This window comes from Hypanus sabinus, chromosome 10 (genome assembly GCF_030144855.1).
Source record: "Hypanus sabinus isolate sHypSab1 chromosome 10, sHypSab1.hap1, whole genome shotgun sequence".
NCBI classification, from domain to species: domain Eukaryota; kingdom Metazoa; phylum Chordata; class Chondrichthyes; order Myliobatiformes; family Dasyatidae; genus Hypanus; species Hypanus sabinus.
Window position 1 is genome coordinate 130,144,505 of NC_082715.1, and position 21,071 is coordinate 130,165,575.

At 38.9% G+C, this 21,071-nt stretch overlaps 1 protein-coding gene across 3 annotated transcripts in view; it reads right to left on the minus strand.

Moving 5' to 3' along the window:
- Window positions 1–21,071, minus strand: part of fig4a (FIG4 phosphoinositide 5-phosphatase a) — a 105,820-nt gene that overhangs the window by 65,458 nt on the left and 19,291 nt on the right. For all 3 annotated transcript variants that reach the window (XM_059982960.1, XM_059982959.1, XM_059982961.1), the window contains 4 exons: window positions 14,434–14,590; window positions 10,354–10,404; window positions 3,413–3,564; window positions 1,668–1,802 (listed from right to left, as the gene is read on the minus strand). In XM_059982960.1, coding sequence (XP_059838943.1) covers window positions 1,668–1,802; window positions 3,413–3,564; window positions 10,354–10,404; window positions 14,434–14,590 — 495 coding nt within the window. The remainder of the gene's footprint in view (window positions 1–1,667; window positions 1,803–3,412; window positions 3,565–10,353; window positions 10,405–14,433; window positions 14,591–21,071) is intronic.

The window sequence follows — 21,071 nt, forward strand, 5'->3', positions numbered from 1 at the left end:
ATACACTCCTTGGTCTGTAAAAAGATTTATGTTATTTTCTTCATAAAAAAGCTAACCTTAAATGAACATGATAATGGAAAGCTAACCTTTAATTGTCAGAGATTTCAGTGAGTCATTTTCTTGAATCCAAGTGAACCTTTGTAGTTATTTGATACCAATGATCAGCTTACTAGTCACTCCAGAAAGTAGATGACAACCTTTCTTGAGGGAAATTGGAATGAATAGATGGACAGACCAAGAATGAAAAGCTACCTTCCCTAAAAAGCAGTGATAGTTGTGCATTTCTAAATATACAGCCATCTGATAGCTTCACGCTCAGTTTTATTGAAGGCTGGAGTCTGGAATGTCTTGCCTGAAGACATTGTGAAGGAAAATATTAATGACGTTTAATAAACATATACAGTAGACTAGTACTTAAATCACTAAGACTAAGAAGGCTGCAGATCTACTGTGGGTAAATGGATGTAGTGTAGATAGAAACTATAGGTGATATGAACACAGTGGATGTGTTTCTGTGCTGTGTGACTATGATAGATCACTGCTCAATTTCACTGGTCCTTATCAAGAGCCAATGATAAGTCATATGGTTTTATTTTAAATTATAAAAACAATGTTTGGGTCAGAAGGCAATTAATTTATCTTTAATTACTTGTTAAGAGTTCTTCAGGCAGTGTCCTAGACTCTATTATCTTCAGGGACTTCAATGACCTTCCTTCAGAAGGTCAGAAGTGAGAACGTTTATTGATTATGACATTATGTTGAATTCCATTTGCAGCTTCTCAACATCAGTCTATGCATGCATGCATGCACCAAGGCCTAGACAACATGTAGGCATCACATGGTGAGTGGCCAATAATTTTTGTGCAACAGCAGTGACAGGTAATCGCTCTAAAAAGAGACTAACCACATATCACATACCTTCAACAATGTTGCAAAGCCACGCCACCATCATCAACATCTGAGGGGTCGCTACTACCTAGAAATTCAAACCAACCAGCTATATAAATATTGCTGCTACATCAGGTTACAGGCCAGGTTATTTCATGCTCTTGTTATTTATTGCTATTTACTTATAGCTGCATTTCAACAATTTGTTGTCGTTAATGCTCTTGCTCTTTTATTGATCCTATTTACAGTTACTATTCTATAGATTTGCTGAGTATACCTACAGGAGAAAAGAATCTCAGGGCTGTATGTGGTTACATGTATGTAGTTGGATAATAAATTTTATTTTGAACTTTAAAGGTACCTTGGAGTCATTCATCTCTTAACACTGAAGTTTTCTACCATTTAGAACCCATGCCAGTCATTTGTTGGCATACTTGCTACTTTCCTGAATGACTGCAGTTCCAATGACACTCATCACTTCTAATGTTATGTTACGATTAAATTGGGGTGGGGGGGGGGGATTGTCAGGGGTTGCTTGGGTATCATGGTTTGAAGTGCTGGAAAGGCCGGAGGAACCTATCCAGCAAATGTACCTCCAAGTAAAATTAATAATAAATAAATAAATAAATAAATGGATATTTTCAATCCCTATCAGAAACAAATGTGCATCATAGCTGCAAGAAAATTTTACCATTAAAATCACAACAGAACAGGTAACATTTGACATTCTCCAAAATACTTAAATCACTTAAAAATGAAAAATATAATAAAAAGGATACTTGATTGGCCACAGAATCCATGAATAATATACAACAACCAATTATGATGGACGGCAGCTTTGACTTTTTCCAACATATAACCATTCCAAGTATATTTGAGGTAAGGTTCATTCCGAATGCCATAATGACTTGGTACTGAAAATAATAAGTATTTGATAATTAGCATGTTAAAAACCAGTAATATTAGTCAATGGTATTCTGGCGTATCAACAGTGGAACTAACAGCTGCAGCTTTTTCCTTTGGGAGGATTCTGATGTTATTTGCGTGTTTCTATAACAATTTGACATCTGTGCTCCCAATGAATGGATTACAAGCACCAAAGGCATTCTGATTGCTCCTTCCCCATTTTCAAGGTTTTGTTTATAGGATTACTACGAATAGTGGGCAGGAATAATTTTCCTTCTTCCCTACCAGGTTCTATCTGTCCATTATCCCCTCCCCATCTAATCTATCTCTCTATTATCCTCTGTTCTTCCCCTCCCTTATACTGTTATGTACTGCCAATCATTACTTCTCCTTCAGCCTTGATGCAAGGTCTCAATGCAAAACATCAATTTACACTTTTTGCCTCCAATAGATGCTGCTTGGCTTGTTGAGTTGTTCCAGTGTTGTTTTTTTTTGTTACGGGTTGGAGCATCTGAATCTCTTTTGTCTTCAAGATTATTGAATACTTTTTTGTTGAACAAAAATAGAAAGAAATATTTTCATAATAATTACAATTAGCTCAACCTAACAAAAATATTCTAAAGCAGGGGTTCCAAAGCCTTTTTCATCAATGGACCAATACCATGGGAACCCCTGTTTTAAAATAACATGGAATACTCTTTGTTATCCAACTTCAATATTGGGGGAGAATTTAATATTAATTTTTGTACATTGTACCAGAAACAGCAATAAGCAACATCAGAACAAGCCAATTTTGACACAAACCAGAAAGACTGGCTGTCTGAAATTGTTGAGTTCAACAGAGTCCTGAAAGCTGAGATGACCTGGGGGAAGATGAAGTTTTGTCCTTTAAGCCTATATTGGGCAAGTAGCCAAAGACAGAAGTCCAAATGGAAGTGGAATGGAAACTTATAATGATAACTTGTGGACTGAACTGAAATGTTCTGCAAACCAGTTATCCAATCTGCATTTGGAGAAGTGGGATGGAGAATTATAGTGACTAACAACTTAAGGACTGGACTGAAACATTCAGCAAAGCAGTCACCCAATCTACATTTGCTTTCTCCAATGTACACCAGATCACAAGTTCACTAAACTGGAAATGCAACAGAATCACTGCTTCACCAAAAACATACTTGGGTCTGTGGGAAAGAAAGAACCAAAAGAACAAGTTAAATCTCTTGCAAATGCATAGGAAAGTTCCAATAGAAGTGGAATAGTTCATGGAGGTAGAAGAGTAAATCACAGATTTGTATATGCATAATCCTCTCAGAATGCTGAAAGGTGTGGGGGGAGAGACATATATCAAAAATAAATTGTTTTTAAAGTGAAATCATGAAAACAAGTATAACAGTGATGCAAAAACTGGGAAAGTAGAATGGAACCTTTACAAGAAATAGGAGGGAGGAAACAGAGTCAAAGAAACTGTGGGAATCACGGAACAGTGAACAATGAATTTACTCCACAATATTAAAAAGAGAACTCCAAAGAAATCTGAGCTAGACAACATACGTATCTACCCATTATTAAATTACCCTTCAATAAACTTCCTACATTTATCACAATGTTTAATATTTACCACTTCCATCGTGTGTAGTAACACCCTCATCCTCAAAGATATCAAAGCTGTCTCGACAACCGTGCCCAAGTGTTTCACTTTTTAACCTTTCACTGGGCATTTTCAATACCGTCAGATTGAATTGAAGAGAATGAGTCAAATCATAGCTATAACTAAAGAAAAGAGAGAGCAGTATTATTATCAACGCTTCCCTTAGACATTTAATTCAACCAAACAGAATGCAACTTATTCTAAAATGAAACAAAACAGCCCATTTCTTTCAGCCTCCAACAAGATGGACTGTTTCTTTATTTAGTGCTGTGGTGAGCACTATTGTGGCCAGACACCATTACAACCTAGGTATGAACATAGATTAATCAGCTAAATTCAGTCATATGTGGAATAATAGAAGACGGCTCCCACCCCTCAATCAATCATAATATTGCATCAGGAATTCTCAGCACAGTATTCTTTTAGTCCCAGTCATCTTCAGCTGATTCATCATTAACATTTGCACTGAAAATTAGATTTACTGATACCAATGTAATATTGGATTCTATTTGGGGCAGCTTAGAGAATAATCACAGTCTTGCCTACATGCAGCAAGATTTAAACAACATTCAGGCATAGGCTGAAAAACAACAAGCTGAACTTGCAGAAGAAAGCATCACACAATGACCAACTCCAACACGAGAGTCCTACTATTTACCCTTAATGTTGAATAGCATTATTATCATCATGAGTCCCAAGGCCATCCCCAAATCTCATTAAAATTTAGGTTAAAAGATCATATGACAATTGATTCTTGATGCCAATGTGACGCAGGTCCCTGACGCCCTTACTCCCTACCATGCTGCTGGCTAACGTACAGTTTCTGGAAAATAAAATCGCAGACCTCAGAACAAGATGGAAGCACCAGAGGGACATCAGAAAACACTGTGTACTTTACTTCACGGAGATATGGCTCACCCCCAGCGCTCTAGACAGGGGGTGGGGGGGAGGAGGTTTAAGCTAGAGTTGCAAGTGGATGGGAACCACAGTGGCATGACAACTAGTGAAGTGGTTACGGGGAAAGATGTTGTTAAGCCGACATACAGATACAGGAATCAAAAGGTTGAGTACGGTGGGAATAGCAATCTGAGGTATATCTATTTCAATGCTAGGAATATTGTAGGTGAGACAAATGAGCTTGGAGTATGAATCAGCTCAAGGAATTATGACATTATAGCCTTAGTGAGACTTAGTTGCAGGAGGGGCAGGACTGGTAGCTCAATATTCCGAGGTTCCATTGCTTTAAACATGATAGAAATTGATGGAATAAAGGGAAGGGTGGCATTACTAGTCAGGGAAATTGTCACTGTACAACTAAGCAGGACAGACCGGACAGCTCGCTTACTGAGGCTAAACGGGTGGAACTGAGAAATAAGAAAGGAATGACAATGTTAACAGAATTATATTATAGACCACCCAATAGTCAGCAGAATTTAGAGGAGCAAATTTGTAGAGAGATCACAGACTGTTGCAAGAAACACAAGATTGTGATACTAGGTAATGTTAACTTTCCACATACTGATTTTGATTCCCACACTGTGAAAGGGCTGGATGGGATATTTTGTTAAATATGTACAGTGTTTCCTTAATCAATATATAGACATATCAAGTGGAGGGAGTGCAATACTGGTGACAGAAGTGTGTGAAGGGAATCACTTTGGATCTAGTGGTCATAATTCTATTAGTTTTAAGATAATTATGGAGAAGGATAGGTATGGTACTTGTGTTGTGATTCTAAATTGGAGAAGTCAATTTTGATGGTATCAGAAAGGATCTAGTAAATGTGGTTTGGGAGAGGTTGCATTCTGGCAAAGGTGTGTTTGATAAGAGGGAGTCCTATAAAAGTGAAATTTTTAGAATGCAGTTTGAATCTTGAATAAAAGGCAAGGCTAACAGATTTAGTTTTTGAGAGATATTTAGACTGTGATTAAGAAGAAGGAGATGCGTAGCAGTATTGACAGCAAGGAGTAAATGGGGTACTTGATGAGTATAAAAAATGCAAAAGAACACTTGAGTGGGAAATCAGGAGAACTAAAAGAAGGCATAAGGTTGCTCTAGCAGACAAGGTGAAGGAGAATTCCCATGAGTTTATACAGATATATTAAAAGCAAAGGGATATCAAGGGTAAAGATTTGTCCTCTTGAAGAACAGCATCTATGCTTGCAGCCAGAAGAGATTTTTTTTTGTATTTGTATTTATACAGTCTATATAAGTGAAGCAAAATAACAGTGAAAGCATGGACCGTTTACAGATTGCAGAGGAGCTGCTGCTTTCTGTCTTGATGCAAATTAAGGTGGATAAATCCCTAGGACCTGACAAGGTGTTTCCATGGACCTTGTGAAAGCTACTACAGAAACTGCAAGCCCTAGCAGAGGTATTTAAAATGTCCTTTGTCACAGCTGAGATGCTGGAAACTGGAGGTTGGCTTATGCTGTTTTGTTGTTTAAGAAAGGCTCTAAGAATTAGCCGGGAAATTATTGGCTGGTGAGGCTTGATGTCCGTAGTACACAAGTTATTGGAGCAGAGATTTGGTGGAGGTATACTATATAATTATAAGTAAATGTAAGCAGGCTTTTTCCACTGAGGTTAAGTGACACTAGAACTAGAAGTCATAAGTTAAGAGTGAAAGGTGAAATGTTTAAGGGGAAAATGAAGGGGAATTTCTTCATTTAGAGGGTGGTGAGAGTGTGGAATGAGCTGCCAGCAGAAGGGGTGGATGCAGATTCAACACTTAAAAGAAATTTGGATAATCACATAGATACATAGATGGCAGGGGTATGGACAGCTATTGTTTAGGTTCAGGTCAATGGGTCTGGGGAGAATAACAGTTGAGCACAGACTAGATGGGCCAAAGTGCCTGCTTCTGTGCAGTAGTACTCAAGGACTCTATAATTCCTCTGAATGAATATGCAACAGTTGTAACCAACTTTATAAAGATGTGTGGATTATTGTGTACCTTTGTGAACACACTGGACATACCCAAACCAGAAGACGTGGATGAACCAGGAGATTCAGTTTGATAAAGGCTAGATCTGTGGTGTTCAAGTCTGCTGATTCAGAACTCTACAAGATGTCCAGGTAAGACCTACAGAAGGCTACTTTAAGAGCAAAAAAACAATTCCAATTGAAGTTGAGGTGGAATCGGATGCATGTCAGATCTGGCAGGGTTTGCAGGCCATTACTTCCTACAAGGGAAAACTAACATCATGAATGTCTATGCTGCTTCACTCCCAGATAAGCTCAATGGCATTAATGCACTTTGAAAGGGAGAAAAAAACCACACCTGTGTGTGTGAATCCCTGCAACATCTGGTGACCATGCGATCTCTGTCTCAGATGCCGATGTTGGAACATCTTTCAAAAGGGTGAATGCTCGCAAGATTTCAGCCCCTGATAGTATAACTGGTAGGGCAATGAAAATCTGTACCAACCAACTGGCATGAGGGTTCACAGATACCTTCAATCCCTCACTGCTGCAATTGGAGGCTTCCACCTGATTCAAAAGGGGATGAATCATTACTAGTGCCCAAGAAAAGCAAGTTGAGCTGCCTCAGTGACTGTCACCCAGTTACAATCACATCTACTGCGATGAAGTGCTTTGAGAGGCTGGTCATGGCAAGGATTAATTCCTGCCTAAGCAAGGGTCTGGAACCACTGCATTTTACCTACTGCCATAGTAAGTCTACAACAGATGCAATCTCATTGGATTTTTACCCAGCCTCGGACCAACTGGATAACAGGGTACATCAGGGTGCTGTTTATTGATTGTAACTCAGCATTCAAGACCACCAGTCCTCAGTACCAATCAACAAACTTCAAAACCTGGGCCTCTGTACCTCCCTATGCAACTAGATCCTTGACTTCCTCGTTGGGAGACTATAGTCAGCATGGATCAGAAATAATGCCTTCTCCTTGCTGACAATCAAGCACGCTTCAACAATGTGTGCTTAGTCCACTGCTCTCTCTCTATACACATGACTCTGTGACTAGGCACAGCTTAAATGCCATTAATAAATTTGCCGATGATGCAACTGTTGTCAGTAGAATCTATGCTGATCACTAGGGGGTGTAGAAGAGTGCGATAGATCAGCTGGTGGAATGATGTTGCGACATCAGTAAGACTGAAAGAACTGATTGTGGACTTCAGGAAGTGGAAGTTGAGAGAACATACACAGTCCTCATTGAGGGGCCAGCAAGTCAAAATCTCTGAGGATCTATCCTGAGCACAAGATATTGATGCAATTATGAAGATAGCACATCAGCAGTTATATTTCATTAGGAGTTTGAGGAGATTTAGTATTTCCCCAAAACACTAGCAAATTTTTACAGATGTACCGTGGAGAGCATTCTAACCGGTTGCATCACCGTCTAGTGTGCAGGGGCCACTTCACAGGATTGGAAAAAGCTACAGTGGTTTGCAAACTCAACTTGCTCCATCATGAGCACTAGCCTCCCCAACATCGCAAAAGATGATGCCTCAAAAAGGTAACATCCATCATTATGAATCCCCATCACTCAGGACACACTTCTTTCTTATTATCATCATCAAGGAGTTGGTAAAGGAGCCTAAAGACACAAAATCCACATTTTAGGAATAGCGTCTTCCCATCTGCCATCAGATTTCTGAATGGACAATGGACCAATCTATGAATAATACCTCACTATTTTTGCTCTCTTTTTGCACTACTTATTCAATTTTATATTTTTATATACAGTGGATTCTGGTTAACTGACCTACATTGGGACCAGTATATTTTGGCCCAATTAAGCAGCTGCCACAATTAGTCAAATTTTCATGGAAACAGTTAAAAAGATATAAAAAACTACTATTTAACTGAGTAACAAATTATGTATTTAAATGAAATACAGATCAAATTAGACCACTACCAAAACAACAAGTGGTTGACCGTTGTATTTGGCAATGATAGAAATCCTGTGCGGGAGAGTTTTTAAAGTGGAAAAGCCGTCGCACGGTTGCAGTTACACTCTTGACCTCAGAAGTCAGGGTTCAGTGTTACTAATAGTCATCACAACTGGGGTCTTCCTTGGTTACAGTGGACAACCATGATTTCTTCTGTGCCTCATTATGCCCTTTGTTTTTTACAGAGCATTGCAGAACTGCCTTCCTGGTTGTTGGACCTCACTGTAGATCTCCATCTGACCCATCTGCCGGATCTGACTTCACAAGCTAGGACTGGTGCATCCCTAACTCAGCAACCGTCCATCCCCTGGTTTGGCCTGTTTATCAAAACGGTGCATCACATAGGAGTATCATGCAAAGTTTCCTTTCTGAGTCACAATTCACCCTTACAATACCATTTGATAAAAAATCTCTTAACAAAGAATTACTTACTGCTTTTATTCTCCAGTTGAATACTTTCAAGATTTTGTTTCAGATGGCAAAAACTGTGTTAAAAATGTAGATTTTATACATGATCTTTAAAAGAAAATATTTTCCATAGGGTATCAACAACAAAAGGAGCTAGTGCATTTTGTAAGATCATTATGCAGCAGCAGTTCAACAATTGGGAAAGAAAAGCAATTTGAAAACAAATATGAAAATTCAGGAGTTTAAAAAGAGCGACCATGTCAGAAAGTACAGCAGCAAATGGGTAAATAGTACGCTGCATATGTTAGGACAGAGATAAGACCTTGGGGAGAGAAGTCAGCCCTGAAATGTGCTGGAAAAATAAAACCACCAAGTGAAAATGCTCATTCATATTTATCGCATTTTAGGAAGCCAAATGTTTGCCTCTAGAGACAGAATTCAGAAGATTCTTCCTTATATATCTTAAAGCTCTTATTCTGAAACTGTGCGTCCAAGTTCATGATTCCCAGAGGAGAAATGTTTCTTCTGAATCTTACAGCAAGAAAAATAAATTATTTTATTGTAAATATTGTAGGCAGAACCTGCTCAATTGTTCTTCATAGAGCAATATTTTCACCCCAGGAATGAACCCAGTGAACCTTCTTAAATTGACTGTAAATATAGACTGTTAAGTTTGTAGGGATAGTTTTGGGGACAGAGAAGGGAGTTAGGGGTCAGGTAGGGTTTAGGGACAGGGATGTGGGATAAATGGAGAACAGGTATCTGCTCTAAGTGGTAGAGGCAAGGTTGGATGTCGCGCCAGTCGACAGGTAAGGATGGTTAGGGTTCCATTATTGGCAAGACTGTAATTCAAGATCTAGTTTTAAGGAAACTGTCATCAGCGAGACCAGCATTTGAGGGTCAAGAGTCTGGGTCCTCATTTGTCATCATCTGCAAGTCCTGGGTTGATACCCAAGATCAACGCCCAAAGGTCAATCAGAGATTCAGATCGAAGCCTGAGGTCAGAGGTCCTGACTGAAGCTCGAAGGCCATCAGGAAGTTGAGGCCTGATGGCCGAAGCCCTGAGTCTGCAAATCACTGCAAGTCTACTGGGAAGTTGTGGGCCCATTATCTGTGAATCCATAGGTCCATTGGGGTTAATGGGTATACAACATGTACATGTACATGGGTGGGGTGGGAGGGAGGGTGGAATGGGACTTGTCTTCATATATTCTTGTTTGTTTTGGTCTATGTTGTTCTGCCCAACATTGTGGGCATGCTATGTTGGCAACAGAATGTGTGGCAACACTTGCAGGCTGCCCCCAGCTCATCTTTGGATGTGTTGGTTGTCAGCAGAAATGACACATTTCAATTTATGTTTCGATGTACATGTGATAAATAATTCAGAATCTTCTTTAAGAGGCCCAAGATTGTACCAAGTATTCCAAACCCTAAATGATTGCAAACTGATTTCTCTATGTTATAGCTCCTCTGAATCTCCTGTAGCCCAATTTTATTCAATTGAAATACAAAGGATAGGGAAAGGTAAACAACATACAGTATTAATGTAATTATGAAAATGACAAATAAAAGCAAAGGCTTACCTAAAATAAAAATTGCTGGAAAGATCCACACTTTGGAAAATTTTCACATACCTAACGGGGGAGAAAAATAAATATTTAAATAGTTTTATTGTTGAATACTGAGGGACAGTAAATTAAAAGAAACATTGTAATTTCTTGAACAATATTTCCAACTGGTCAGCTAAACTGTTATTCCTATCACACATAATATGCTGGAGGAACTCAGGTCAGGCAGCATCCATGGGGAGGAAGAAACAGTCAATGTTTTGACAGAAAAAGGGCCTCAGCCCAAAACCTCAACCACTTATTCTGCTCCATAAATGCTGCCTGACCTGATGAGTTCCTCCAGCATTTTGAGTGCGTTACTCTGGATTTCCAGTATCTGCAGGATCTATTGTGTTTATGTTCTTTCTATCACTTACATTATTGTCCATATGTCTAAGTAGTTCAAAAACACATTAAGAAATGTTCAGAGAAGACACTTCTATGCAAAACTGAATATGTAATACTTAGAATCATCACTGAGAAAGCCATTAATAGATCTTGTTAGGCTGAGAACAAGCATGCATACCTCATTTTTAAAGTTTAAAAAAAAAACAATGGGCCCATTTCTCTTATCGCAGATCAAGCCAAGTAATGACATGGATCATTAGGACCAAGTCTTAGAAAGTGGGTGAACAGCAAGCAAGAGGAATCCATAATTTATTATCTGGCAGAATACCAACCAACCAAAATAGTTAACAGTGACATGTTTAATATAGTACAGTTGTACAACAAGGTTAGCTTTCTAAAGGCTAATGGAACTATGCTAGCAAGCCAACCCTGAAAATTATCCTTCCAAACATATATTAGAAAATCAAGTGATGTAACCAACACCTCCCTCATCTGTATTTACCCTCACATTAAGTAATGCAGTATATTCTACAACACCTCTGAAAAAAACACACCACAGGAGAGTCTGAGTTTAGAAACAATTGGATCAACTTACTACAAAGGGCCTCATTGATAGCTTTACTAAATTTATGTACAGTTGGCCCTCCGTATCCGTGGGTTCCGCATCCACAGATTCAAACAACCGTGGATTGAAAATCTTCGAAAAAAAATTCCAGAAAGTTCCAAAAAGCAAAACTTGAATTTGTTGCGCACTGAGCACTACACTGAATCCACGCGAATGAAGTGATGCGTAGGCATACCCTGCTGTGGCCTCCCACCATTTCACAGATCCTCAGTCTCTCTCCAGCACTTGCATTGTTCGCCTCATGTCTCGTTTGTTTGCTACTTGTGTTGTGAGTGAGAGGAAGGAGTTTAAGGCTAGTTTGGGATGGCTAGCTAGCTATGTAAAGCGCTACAGCCTCAAGAACTTAAAGGTCACGGGAAAATCGGCATCGGCTGATGCTGAGGCAGCATCAGTGTTCTCAGAAGAACTACGATGGTTGCTTCTGTACTGAACATGTACAGACTTTTCTTTCTTGTCATTATTCCCTAAACAATACAGTACAGTGTAACAACTATTTACATGGCATTTACATTGTATTAGGTATTATAAGTAATCTAGAGATGATTTAAAGTATACGGGAGGATATGCATAGGTTATATGCAAATACTACGCCATTTTATATAAGGGACTTGAGCATCCACGGATTTTGGTACCCGCAGGGGGTCGTGGAACCAATCCCCCGCGGGATACCGAGGGACAACTGTATACAAATACCACTGTCCTACCCTCATCAATCATCTTTCCCACCTCTTCAAAAAACTTACTGTGACCTCCCCCACACAAATCCATGCTCACTAGTCCTGATAAATGTAAGCTTTTTCAATTGCAAATTAATCCTGTCTTTCAAATTCTTCTCCAATACTACTGAGGAAAGGCACACTAACCTATAAACTCCTGATTTATCTCTATTGCCTTTCTTAAACAAAGGAATACATTGGCTTTTCTCCAGCTTTCTGGAAGCTTGCCTGTGGCTAAAGAGGATTCAAAAATCTATGTCAAGGCCCTAGCAATCTCCTTTCTTGCGTCTTTCTATAATCTCACATAGATCTCATCAGGCCATGGGGTTTAATCATCCTTTTGTCCTTAAAAGGTTCAACACTTCCGCCTCCTATTTTTTTAATATTCGCTACAATATCAGCATATCCCTCCCTGATCTTACTATCTACACATCCTTCTGCCTGGTGAATATCAATGCATAGTATTCATTTAGTATTTTGCCCATTTCCTCTGGCTCCAGGCACACATTTCCAACTTTGTCCTTGAGTTCCTACCCTCTTTCTAGATACCCTCTTGCTTTTTAGTGTATGTATACAGTTGATAACTTGGGATTATAGGGTATGAACATCTGAAATTATATCTGTGGTTGAATTGAGCCTAGAATTGTAAAAGACTGATGTGAAAGTTTTCAAACCATGGTAAAATTAATTTAAGAACAAAAAGCAATATAAAACAGTGATGATTTGTATGAGTTAGAAATTCTATCATTGTAAACGATTTTTGTGTACGATGCTGTTACATGCTCACAGTTTGATCACAGGACAGTGGGATGACGTAATGATCTTGTTAGTGGGATGATGTAATTGTCTCATGACTGTGGGGTGATGTTATGTCACGTGATGGTATGTTCCAAGTGGTATTTAATCCAAGCCTGCGGTCTGTAATGCAGTTCTCATTTTTATTTTTGTGTAACATTGTTGTTGCTGGTCGGAGGTATGAAGGCTCCACCGGTTTTGTTTGTTGTACATTTACTTTTCCCTTACAGTCCAGTATCGGAGAGTGAAGGCATTACCGGAGTTATCCAAGTTCAAAGGATTGGATAAAGTTAATGTCATTCAGTGTTTTGGGGAATGATAGACTTTTGGGACTTCATTCAGGAATTGTGGCATGCACATTTGAGTTAAACCCCTGCAAAGTCGGGAAGGTTTGTGCAGTGACCACCCTCCAGTCTAAAGGTCAGTTCCTTTTATTTCCTCTTGATTTCTGCAAACAAGGGATCTCCTGGCTGTGGGATCGGCAGATTCGTTGTTACTTCGAAGGAATCGTTTGTTTCCCAGAAGTCTCTCCTTAATGACTGTATAAATCACATGGACTTTTGTATTTATCACTTCAAGTCTGTGCTTGGATGAGAACTCATTAAAAACAGTTTCTAAGTTTGAATGTTTGTGCCACCTAAATGTTAACTTCCGGTTAAGTTAGTCATTTGTTTACTTCTCTAAGTTTGAGCAGAGGTTAACAAATTTCAGGATTTGTTTCAAAGCCTGTTTCAGTTTTATATTCATTGCTGCTGCATTTGTAACAATGCAAACAAATGTAATCTATAAACTTAGTTGCTAATGTGGATCATTGTTTGCAAAATTTGTTACAAGTCCTCCACTTTATAAATACACATTTATGGTAAATATTTTAGTTCAAGATTCACATGCAAATTGAAGACCATGAATGATACATGACAATTATACAGAATCAGTTATTGAAATCAGGTTAAGAAATACGAGACTTGATAAAATGGTACTTAAAGAAGAGCAATCTGATTAGTTGGTGGATGAAGCATCTATCTGGCATTTGCCAACTCCTGATTTAAGAATTATTTTTAATATTCAATCCTACTACTCCTCCTCTTGCTGTTGATCTTGATTAATCTATGATTGCAATTCTAATCCCTACTCATCCATCGAAATTCATCAAACCAAAAATCAAGTATCTTTGATCCCTACCCTTCACCCAACTGCTCTGCTGACCCACTGCATTTCCTGTTTCCTGCATTTTAAGTTTGTGATTCATCAGTTCTGAGGTTTTCCAATCTGTATCATTGACCTCCTTATACTCTAACAACAACTACCAATTTCTTCATCACCATGATTCCATGACCTATTTTACCTATTTACCCTCATTAGCCTGTTGCTATGAAACTTCATAGGGAAAAAATACACTTTTGTTTTAAGTGCTTATACTCTTATGCAGCTTCTTTTAAAATTGAGGTGCTTTGAGCCTTTTCCATAACCAAATAATTTCTAAGCCAATGCATGTGAATTGTCCAAGTCAATTATTTGGGCATCTTATTGTATTAAGGATCAAAACTATTAACTTGTCCTGTGTCCACTTACTTGGCTTCATCTGGATGCGCAATTCGAACAGAATCATTTGGAATGTAGACACTGTTGATGTCTTCAATTTTATAAATTGAGTGGCCACCAATATCTGCAACCTTTCTTCTTTTGGTTATCAATACAATGTAGTATCCTTCTAAAAATCTGACAAATCCTATAGAGAAAAAGCATTCTTAGTCTGAAGTGTAGATTATTGCATCAGATCAAAATTATAACCATATAAAAGACAGATTATCTTAATAGCATAGTGGTAAAAGCACATATTAGGCCACTGAAAGGTCGCTGATCTTACATACACTCTCTCCACAGTGCTGAATTATCAGATTTAAGCCAAGCCACTAACTGAACAATTAATCTACGTGTCCCTGAAATCAACAAGGAGGCAATGATAAGAAAACAACCATATTTACAGATTTGAAATAATTAGGATCATCCTTTAATCCTATACAATGATAGACCCTAGTTAAGAGGCACTGAAGCTGCCCAGATGGCAAAAGGTTACAAAAAAAACACGTGCAAAAAAGTTGTCCATGCTGTAACAATGCCATCCAATGGGAAATAGTATATACTCATAACAACAAAAGCAGGCAATTTAATTCCTCAAAGCAATTCTGCCATTCATTGATATTGTGATGATCTGCAACTTAACTCAGTAATTTTTTAGATTCAAATACAAGATGTTGATGTCAAAAAACAGCCTTAGACCCATCAGTAACTGTTCTTAAAAAGACAGTCATGGATGGTCATTTCTGAAAACAGTTAAGATTCAAACACTCTGCTGTGGGCCTAAAGTTAACTGCAGGCTGGACCATGCCAGAATGCAAAATTTTCATCTTTACTATGGATACCAAAGAATAGAAACATTTTCCATGGTAAGCCTGTAGTTCTTTTTGTCATCAAATGATTTATTTCATTAACTATTAAATACCCTTGTTGCCATCATGAGATCCAAAATGTATCCAGATCATAAAGTCAAGGCTCTGGATTACAGATCCAATAACATGACCTCACCCTCTGAAACTTCACTTCCCTTTAAACATCTATCAAAATTTCAACAGATATAAAATTGGTTTATGAAGTTAATACATTGCAAAAGACTTCTCCAAACTTCTATTACCATGTTGTAGATAAGTTTCCTATCTTCCAAAAAGCTCCTCTTAAATCATCACCTTAGCTCATTGCTCTACTCTCCCTACAGCCACGACTGTGTGGCTAGGCACAGCTCAAGCGGTATCTATAAACTCTGGCAATGGCACAACTATTGTTGGCAGAGCTTCAGATGGTGACAAGGAGGCATATAGGCGCGAGTTAGGTCAGCTAGTTGAGTGGTGTAGCAACAACCTTGCACTCAACGTCAGTAAAACAAAGGAAATGATTGTAGATTTCAGGAAGGGGAAAGTCAAGTGAACACACACCATTTTTCACTGAGGGATCATTGGAGATTGCAGGGTGACTTCGACAGGTTGGGTGAGTGGGCAGATCCATGGCAGATGCAGTTTAATATGGATAAATGTGAGGTTATCCACTTCGGTGGCAAGAACAGGAAGGCAGATTACTATCTGAATGGTGTCAAGTTAGGAAAAGGGGGAGTACAACGAGATCTAGGTGTCCTTGTTCATCAGTCACTGAAAGTCAGCATGCAGGTACAGCAGGCAATGAAGGAAGCTAATGGCATGTTGGCCTTCATAACAAGGGGAGTTGAGTATAGGAGCAAAGAGGTCTTTCTGAAGTTGTACAGGGCCCTGGTGAGGCCACACCTAGAGTATTGTTCAATTTTGGTTTCCAGATTTAAGGAAGGACATTCTTGCTATTGAGGGAGTGCAGCATAGGTTCACGAGGTTGATTCCCAGGATGGCAGACTGTCATATGTTGAAAGATTGGAGCGACTGGGCTTGTATACACTGGAATTTAGAAGGATGAGAGGGTCTGATTGAAACATATAAGATTATTAAGGGATTGGGCACGCTAGAGGCAAGAAACATGTTCCCAATGTTGGGGGAGTCCAGAATCAGAGGCCACAGTTTAAGAATAAGGGGTAGGCCATTTAGAACGGAGTTCGGGATAAAACTTTTTCACCCAGAAAGTTGTGGAATGCTTTGCCTCAGAAGGCAGTGGAGGCCAATTCTCTGGATGCTTTCAAGAAATTGTTAGACAGAGCTCTTAAAGATAGCAGAGTCGAGGGATATGGGGAGAAGGCAGGAACGGGATACTGATTGTGGATGATCAGCCATGATCACATTGAATGGCTGTGCTGGCTCTAAGGGCCGAATGGCCTACTCCTGTACCTATTGTCTATTGCTCAACATTGGAAAGGGTAACCAGTTTCAAGATCCTGAGTGTCAAAATTTCTGGGCCCAACAGATTAATGCAATTACAAAGAAGGCAATGCAGTGGCTATATTTCATTCGGAGTTTGGAGAGATCTACAAGTGTATGGCACCAAGTACTCTAGGAAATTTCTAGAGAATGCTGCAGAAAGTTGCAAACTCAGCCAGCTCTATAATGGCATTAGTCTCCCCCAGCATCGAGGACATTTTCAAAAGGTGATGTCTTAGGAAGGCTACATCCATCATCACAGAGCCCCATCACCAAGAACAAGCCCTCTTCTCATTGCTACTATCAGCAAGGATGTACAAAAGCCTGAAGGCAACACCCAGTGTTTTAGGAACAGCTTCTTCTCCTGTGCCATCAGATCTCTGAATGGACAATGAATCCATGTACACTACCCTCAGTACTTTTTTCTATTTTATTATCTATTTAATATAACTTAGTAAGTGTGCAAAGCTAATAAGCCCTGCTAAATGTATGGTACCCAGAAATGTTCACTGTATTAAAAATATAACTTAACCACTATTTTGAATTCATTTTTAAGACCATCTGACATAGAAGTAGAATTAGACCATTTGGCCCATTGTGTCTGCTCCTCCATTCTATCATAGCTGATTATTACTCCATTCAACCCCATTTCTCTGCCCAATAAGGTTTGATGCTCTTACTAATCAAAAACCTATCTGTTTTAAATATACCCAATGACTTGCTCCCCAGAGCTGTCTGCGGAGATGGATTCCACAGAATCACCCCCTTCTGGCTGAAGAATTTTTCCCTTTCATGCTCCTGTTCAGCAGATCATAAGGACAATACTCCCTCAGCATGTGAGCAGTCTTTGTTATATACACCCATTTCTAGTATGCAAGATCATTTAATATTAAGCACAAAAACCCTTTAGCCCCTATGGACCTTCATTACTCATGAAGTATCATTTAATGGTTGTCTTATTCTTACCAGCTCAGAATTCAATTACCACAAGTTTGCCCATATTACATAAATACTAATTGATGTTTTCATTTACAATTATTACAGTAATATTTACCTTTGGCAGTTTAGATACCTGGTTTATTATCCTATCAAAATGGTTTGTGCATATTGATGCATTCTGGGAAGTTATATCAGGAGAGGACATACATAGTTAAAACAGGATCCTGGAGCACCCAATAAAACAAAGACCTAGGGGTACAAATACAGAGCTCCCAAGAAGTGACAACAGAGGTAGATAAAGTGACGAAGATAGTGTGTGACATGTTTGCTTTCATTGGAGAAACTCTTGAGTGGAAGAATTGGGACATCATGTTACACCTAACTAAGACGTTGGTGGGAGTGCACCTGGAGTATTACATGTTCTTCCTGTCAGCATACTGCAGGCAACTTGTGATTATGCTAGAAAGAAAACATTCACACGGATGTTGCCGGTACTGGTCAGTTTATTTTGTAAGGCGAGGCTGGATAGGTTGGGACTATTTTTCCTGGAACAAAGGAGGCTGATGGATGACCTTGTAAAATCTTGAGGGGCATATGAGGGGCACAGATGAAGCGAATATTCACTTTCTATTTCCTAAGGGATGGGAGACTAGAGATATTAGGTACAGATTTAGGGTGAGAGAGCAAAAGTTACTAGCTGAATTAATTTGACAACACAACTGGGCTGAAAGGACTCCTGATGAAAAGATTTGGCCTGAAACTCTGACTATTAATTCACTTCCATAGATGTCCCCTGGCCCACCAAGTGTGGTTGTATGTTGCTCTGGGTTTCCAGCACCTGCAGAATCTCTTGTGTTTATGATGGCTGAAGGTTCTGCTCCTGTGCTATACTGCTTTATGCTCTATGTTCCATTTAAAAGTGACTTGATGAGTATGCTTTCAACACAGAGGGTGAGGTGTGAATGGAGGAGCTACTAGAGGAAGTAATGGAGGCAGGTACAATTACAAGATTTTTTAAAAATCTTTGCAGTTTAACAATCAATTATCTTTATCTTTAGTTCCTCTCTTCTAGTAGAACTTTGTCCCTGTTTGTTTCAATTTCCTTTTATTCTATCAACTCTTAATAAAATGATTGTGAGGCAGCAAGTTTTATGCCTCGTTCCTGACTTCTAAAAGAACCTTGGACTTAAACACCAGAATACAACACACCTTATCAAACTACACATTACCCCTACCCTCTATCTCAATCTATCTAACCAGGTAAATACGTAGACCTCAGATCCAAGAGATACAAAGTTTAGTCTTCTGAGTTACCAGATCATATGGCTTCCAACTAACCCTATATATCACATTCCTTAGCCAATACTTTATCTCTTCACATAACATATTACCAGGTTTGTCAATGAAAGACCACAACAACTTGGGTGTTCAATTAGTATGCAAAAGACAACAAACCGTGCAAATAAAAAAATCAATAAATAATAATATATTAATAAACAATAAATATTGAAAACATGAGATGAGGAGTCCTTGAAAGTGAGTCGGAACATTTCAATGATGTGTAACTGAAGTTGAGTGAAGTTATCCCCTTTGATTCAAGAGCTTAATGGCTGAGGGGTAATAACTATTCCTGAACCTGGTGGTGTGAGTCCAGAGTCTCATGTATCTTATTCCTGATGGCAGCAGTGAGAAGAGAGCATGTCCTGGGTGGTGGGGTTCTCTGAAGATGGATAATTGCTTTCCTGCAACAATACTTCATGTAGATGTGCTCAGTGGTGGGGAGGACTTTATCCATGAAAAACTATGATGAAGGCAAGGTAGAGAATGTTGTCCACATGGATTTGACAAGATCCCAGATGGGAGAATGGTCAAGAATTCCAGTCACTTGGCATCCAAACTGAGGTTAGAAATTGGATTCAACGCTGGCTTTCCAGGAGGAGCCACGGAGAGGTAATAGATTGTTGACTGCTTGATTAGAGGCCTGTGATTATACGAGTGCCACATGGATCAGTGCTAGGTCAGTTGACGTTTGTCATCTATATCAAAGATCTAGATGATAATGTGGTAAATTGGAACAGCAAATTTGTGGATGACATCAAGATTGAGGGTATAGTGGACAGTGAGAAAAGCTATCAAACTTTGCAGTGGGATCTGGAACAGTAGGGAAAATGGACTGAAAATGGCAGATAGAATTTAATGTAGTCAAGTGTGAGATGCTGGACTTTGAGAGACAAATCAAGGTAAGACTTGCACAGTGAATGGTTGGGCACTGAAGAGTACAGTAGAATCAAGGGATCTGGGAATACAGATCCATAATTCCTTAAAAGTAGCACCACAGATAGAAAACGTCTATCTGTTGAGTGTACTTTTGGTATACTGAATTTCATAACTCAAAGTACTGAGTACAGGAATTGTGATGTTATGCTATTAAAGTTGTATAAGACGTTGGTGATGATCAATCTGGAGCATTGTATGCAGTTCTGGTTATCTACCTAGAGTAAAGAATAACAATAAGATTGAAAAAGTGTAAAGAAAATTTACAAGCATGTTGCCAGGACCTGAGGACATACGAGACAGGAAGAAGTTGAACAGGTGTGGACTCTTATTTTGTGGAGCGTAGGAGAATGAGGAGAGATGTGATAATAACAAAATTATGACTGGTATAGCTAGGGCAAATACAACCAGGATTTTTCCACTGAGGTTGGGTGACACTAGGTTATAGATTAAGTGTGAAAGGTCTAATATTTAAAGGGAACATAAAGGGAAACTTCACTCAGAGGTGGTGAGAGTGTGAAATGTGCTGCCAGTAGAAGTGGTGGATGCGGGTTAAACTTCAACATCTAAGAGAAATATAGATAAGTATATGTATAGGACGGATATGAAGGGTCCAGATGCAGGTCAATGGGACTAGTCAGAATAATATTTCGGCATGGAATAGATGGGGCAAAGGGCTTGTTTCCATACTGTAGTGTTCTGATACTATAACCCTGCATCTTAACCTACCTGATTACAATTCCCCAGTTTCTTTGTCTCACCTTAAATGACAGAAATACAAGTACAAATTTTTATTTAAAAAGTCTTGTTCCTTAATGAGCAAAACCTTTGATGATCATAGCTAGGCCATTTGCTTTGCTCTTTTGAAATTAGTTGGAAATAAACTGGCCCCAAGGAACATCACTATTTAATACAGTTTTTTCTTGTAATCAATTTGCTGACTTATTACTTGTACTCTGAATGTTGCTTTGGAAGTCACCATCCCTGATTAATATTGATTTGCTTGGGTTATCAGGTATGCAATCCTCCTCCCTTACTCAAATAATACTGAAAGTAATTGCTCTACATTTGCCATTTTCTAACTTTCATTAAATATACCACTATAAC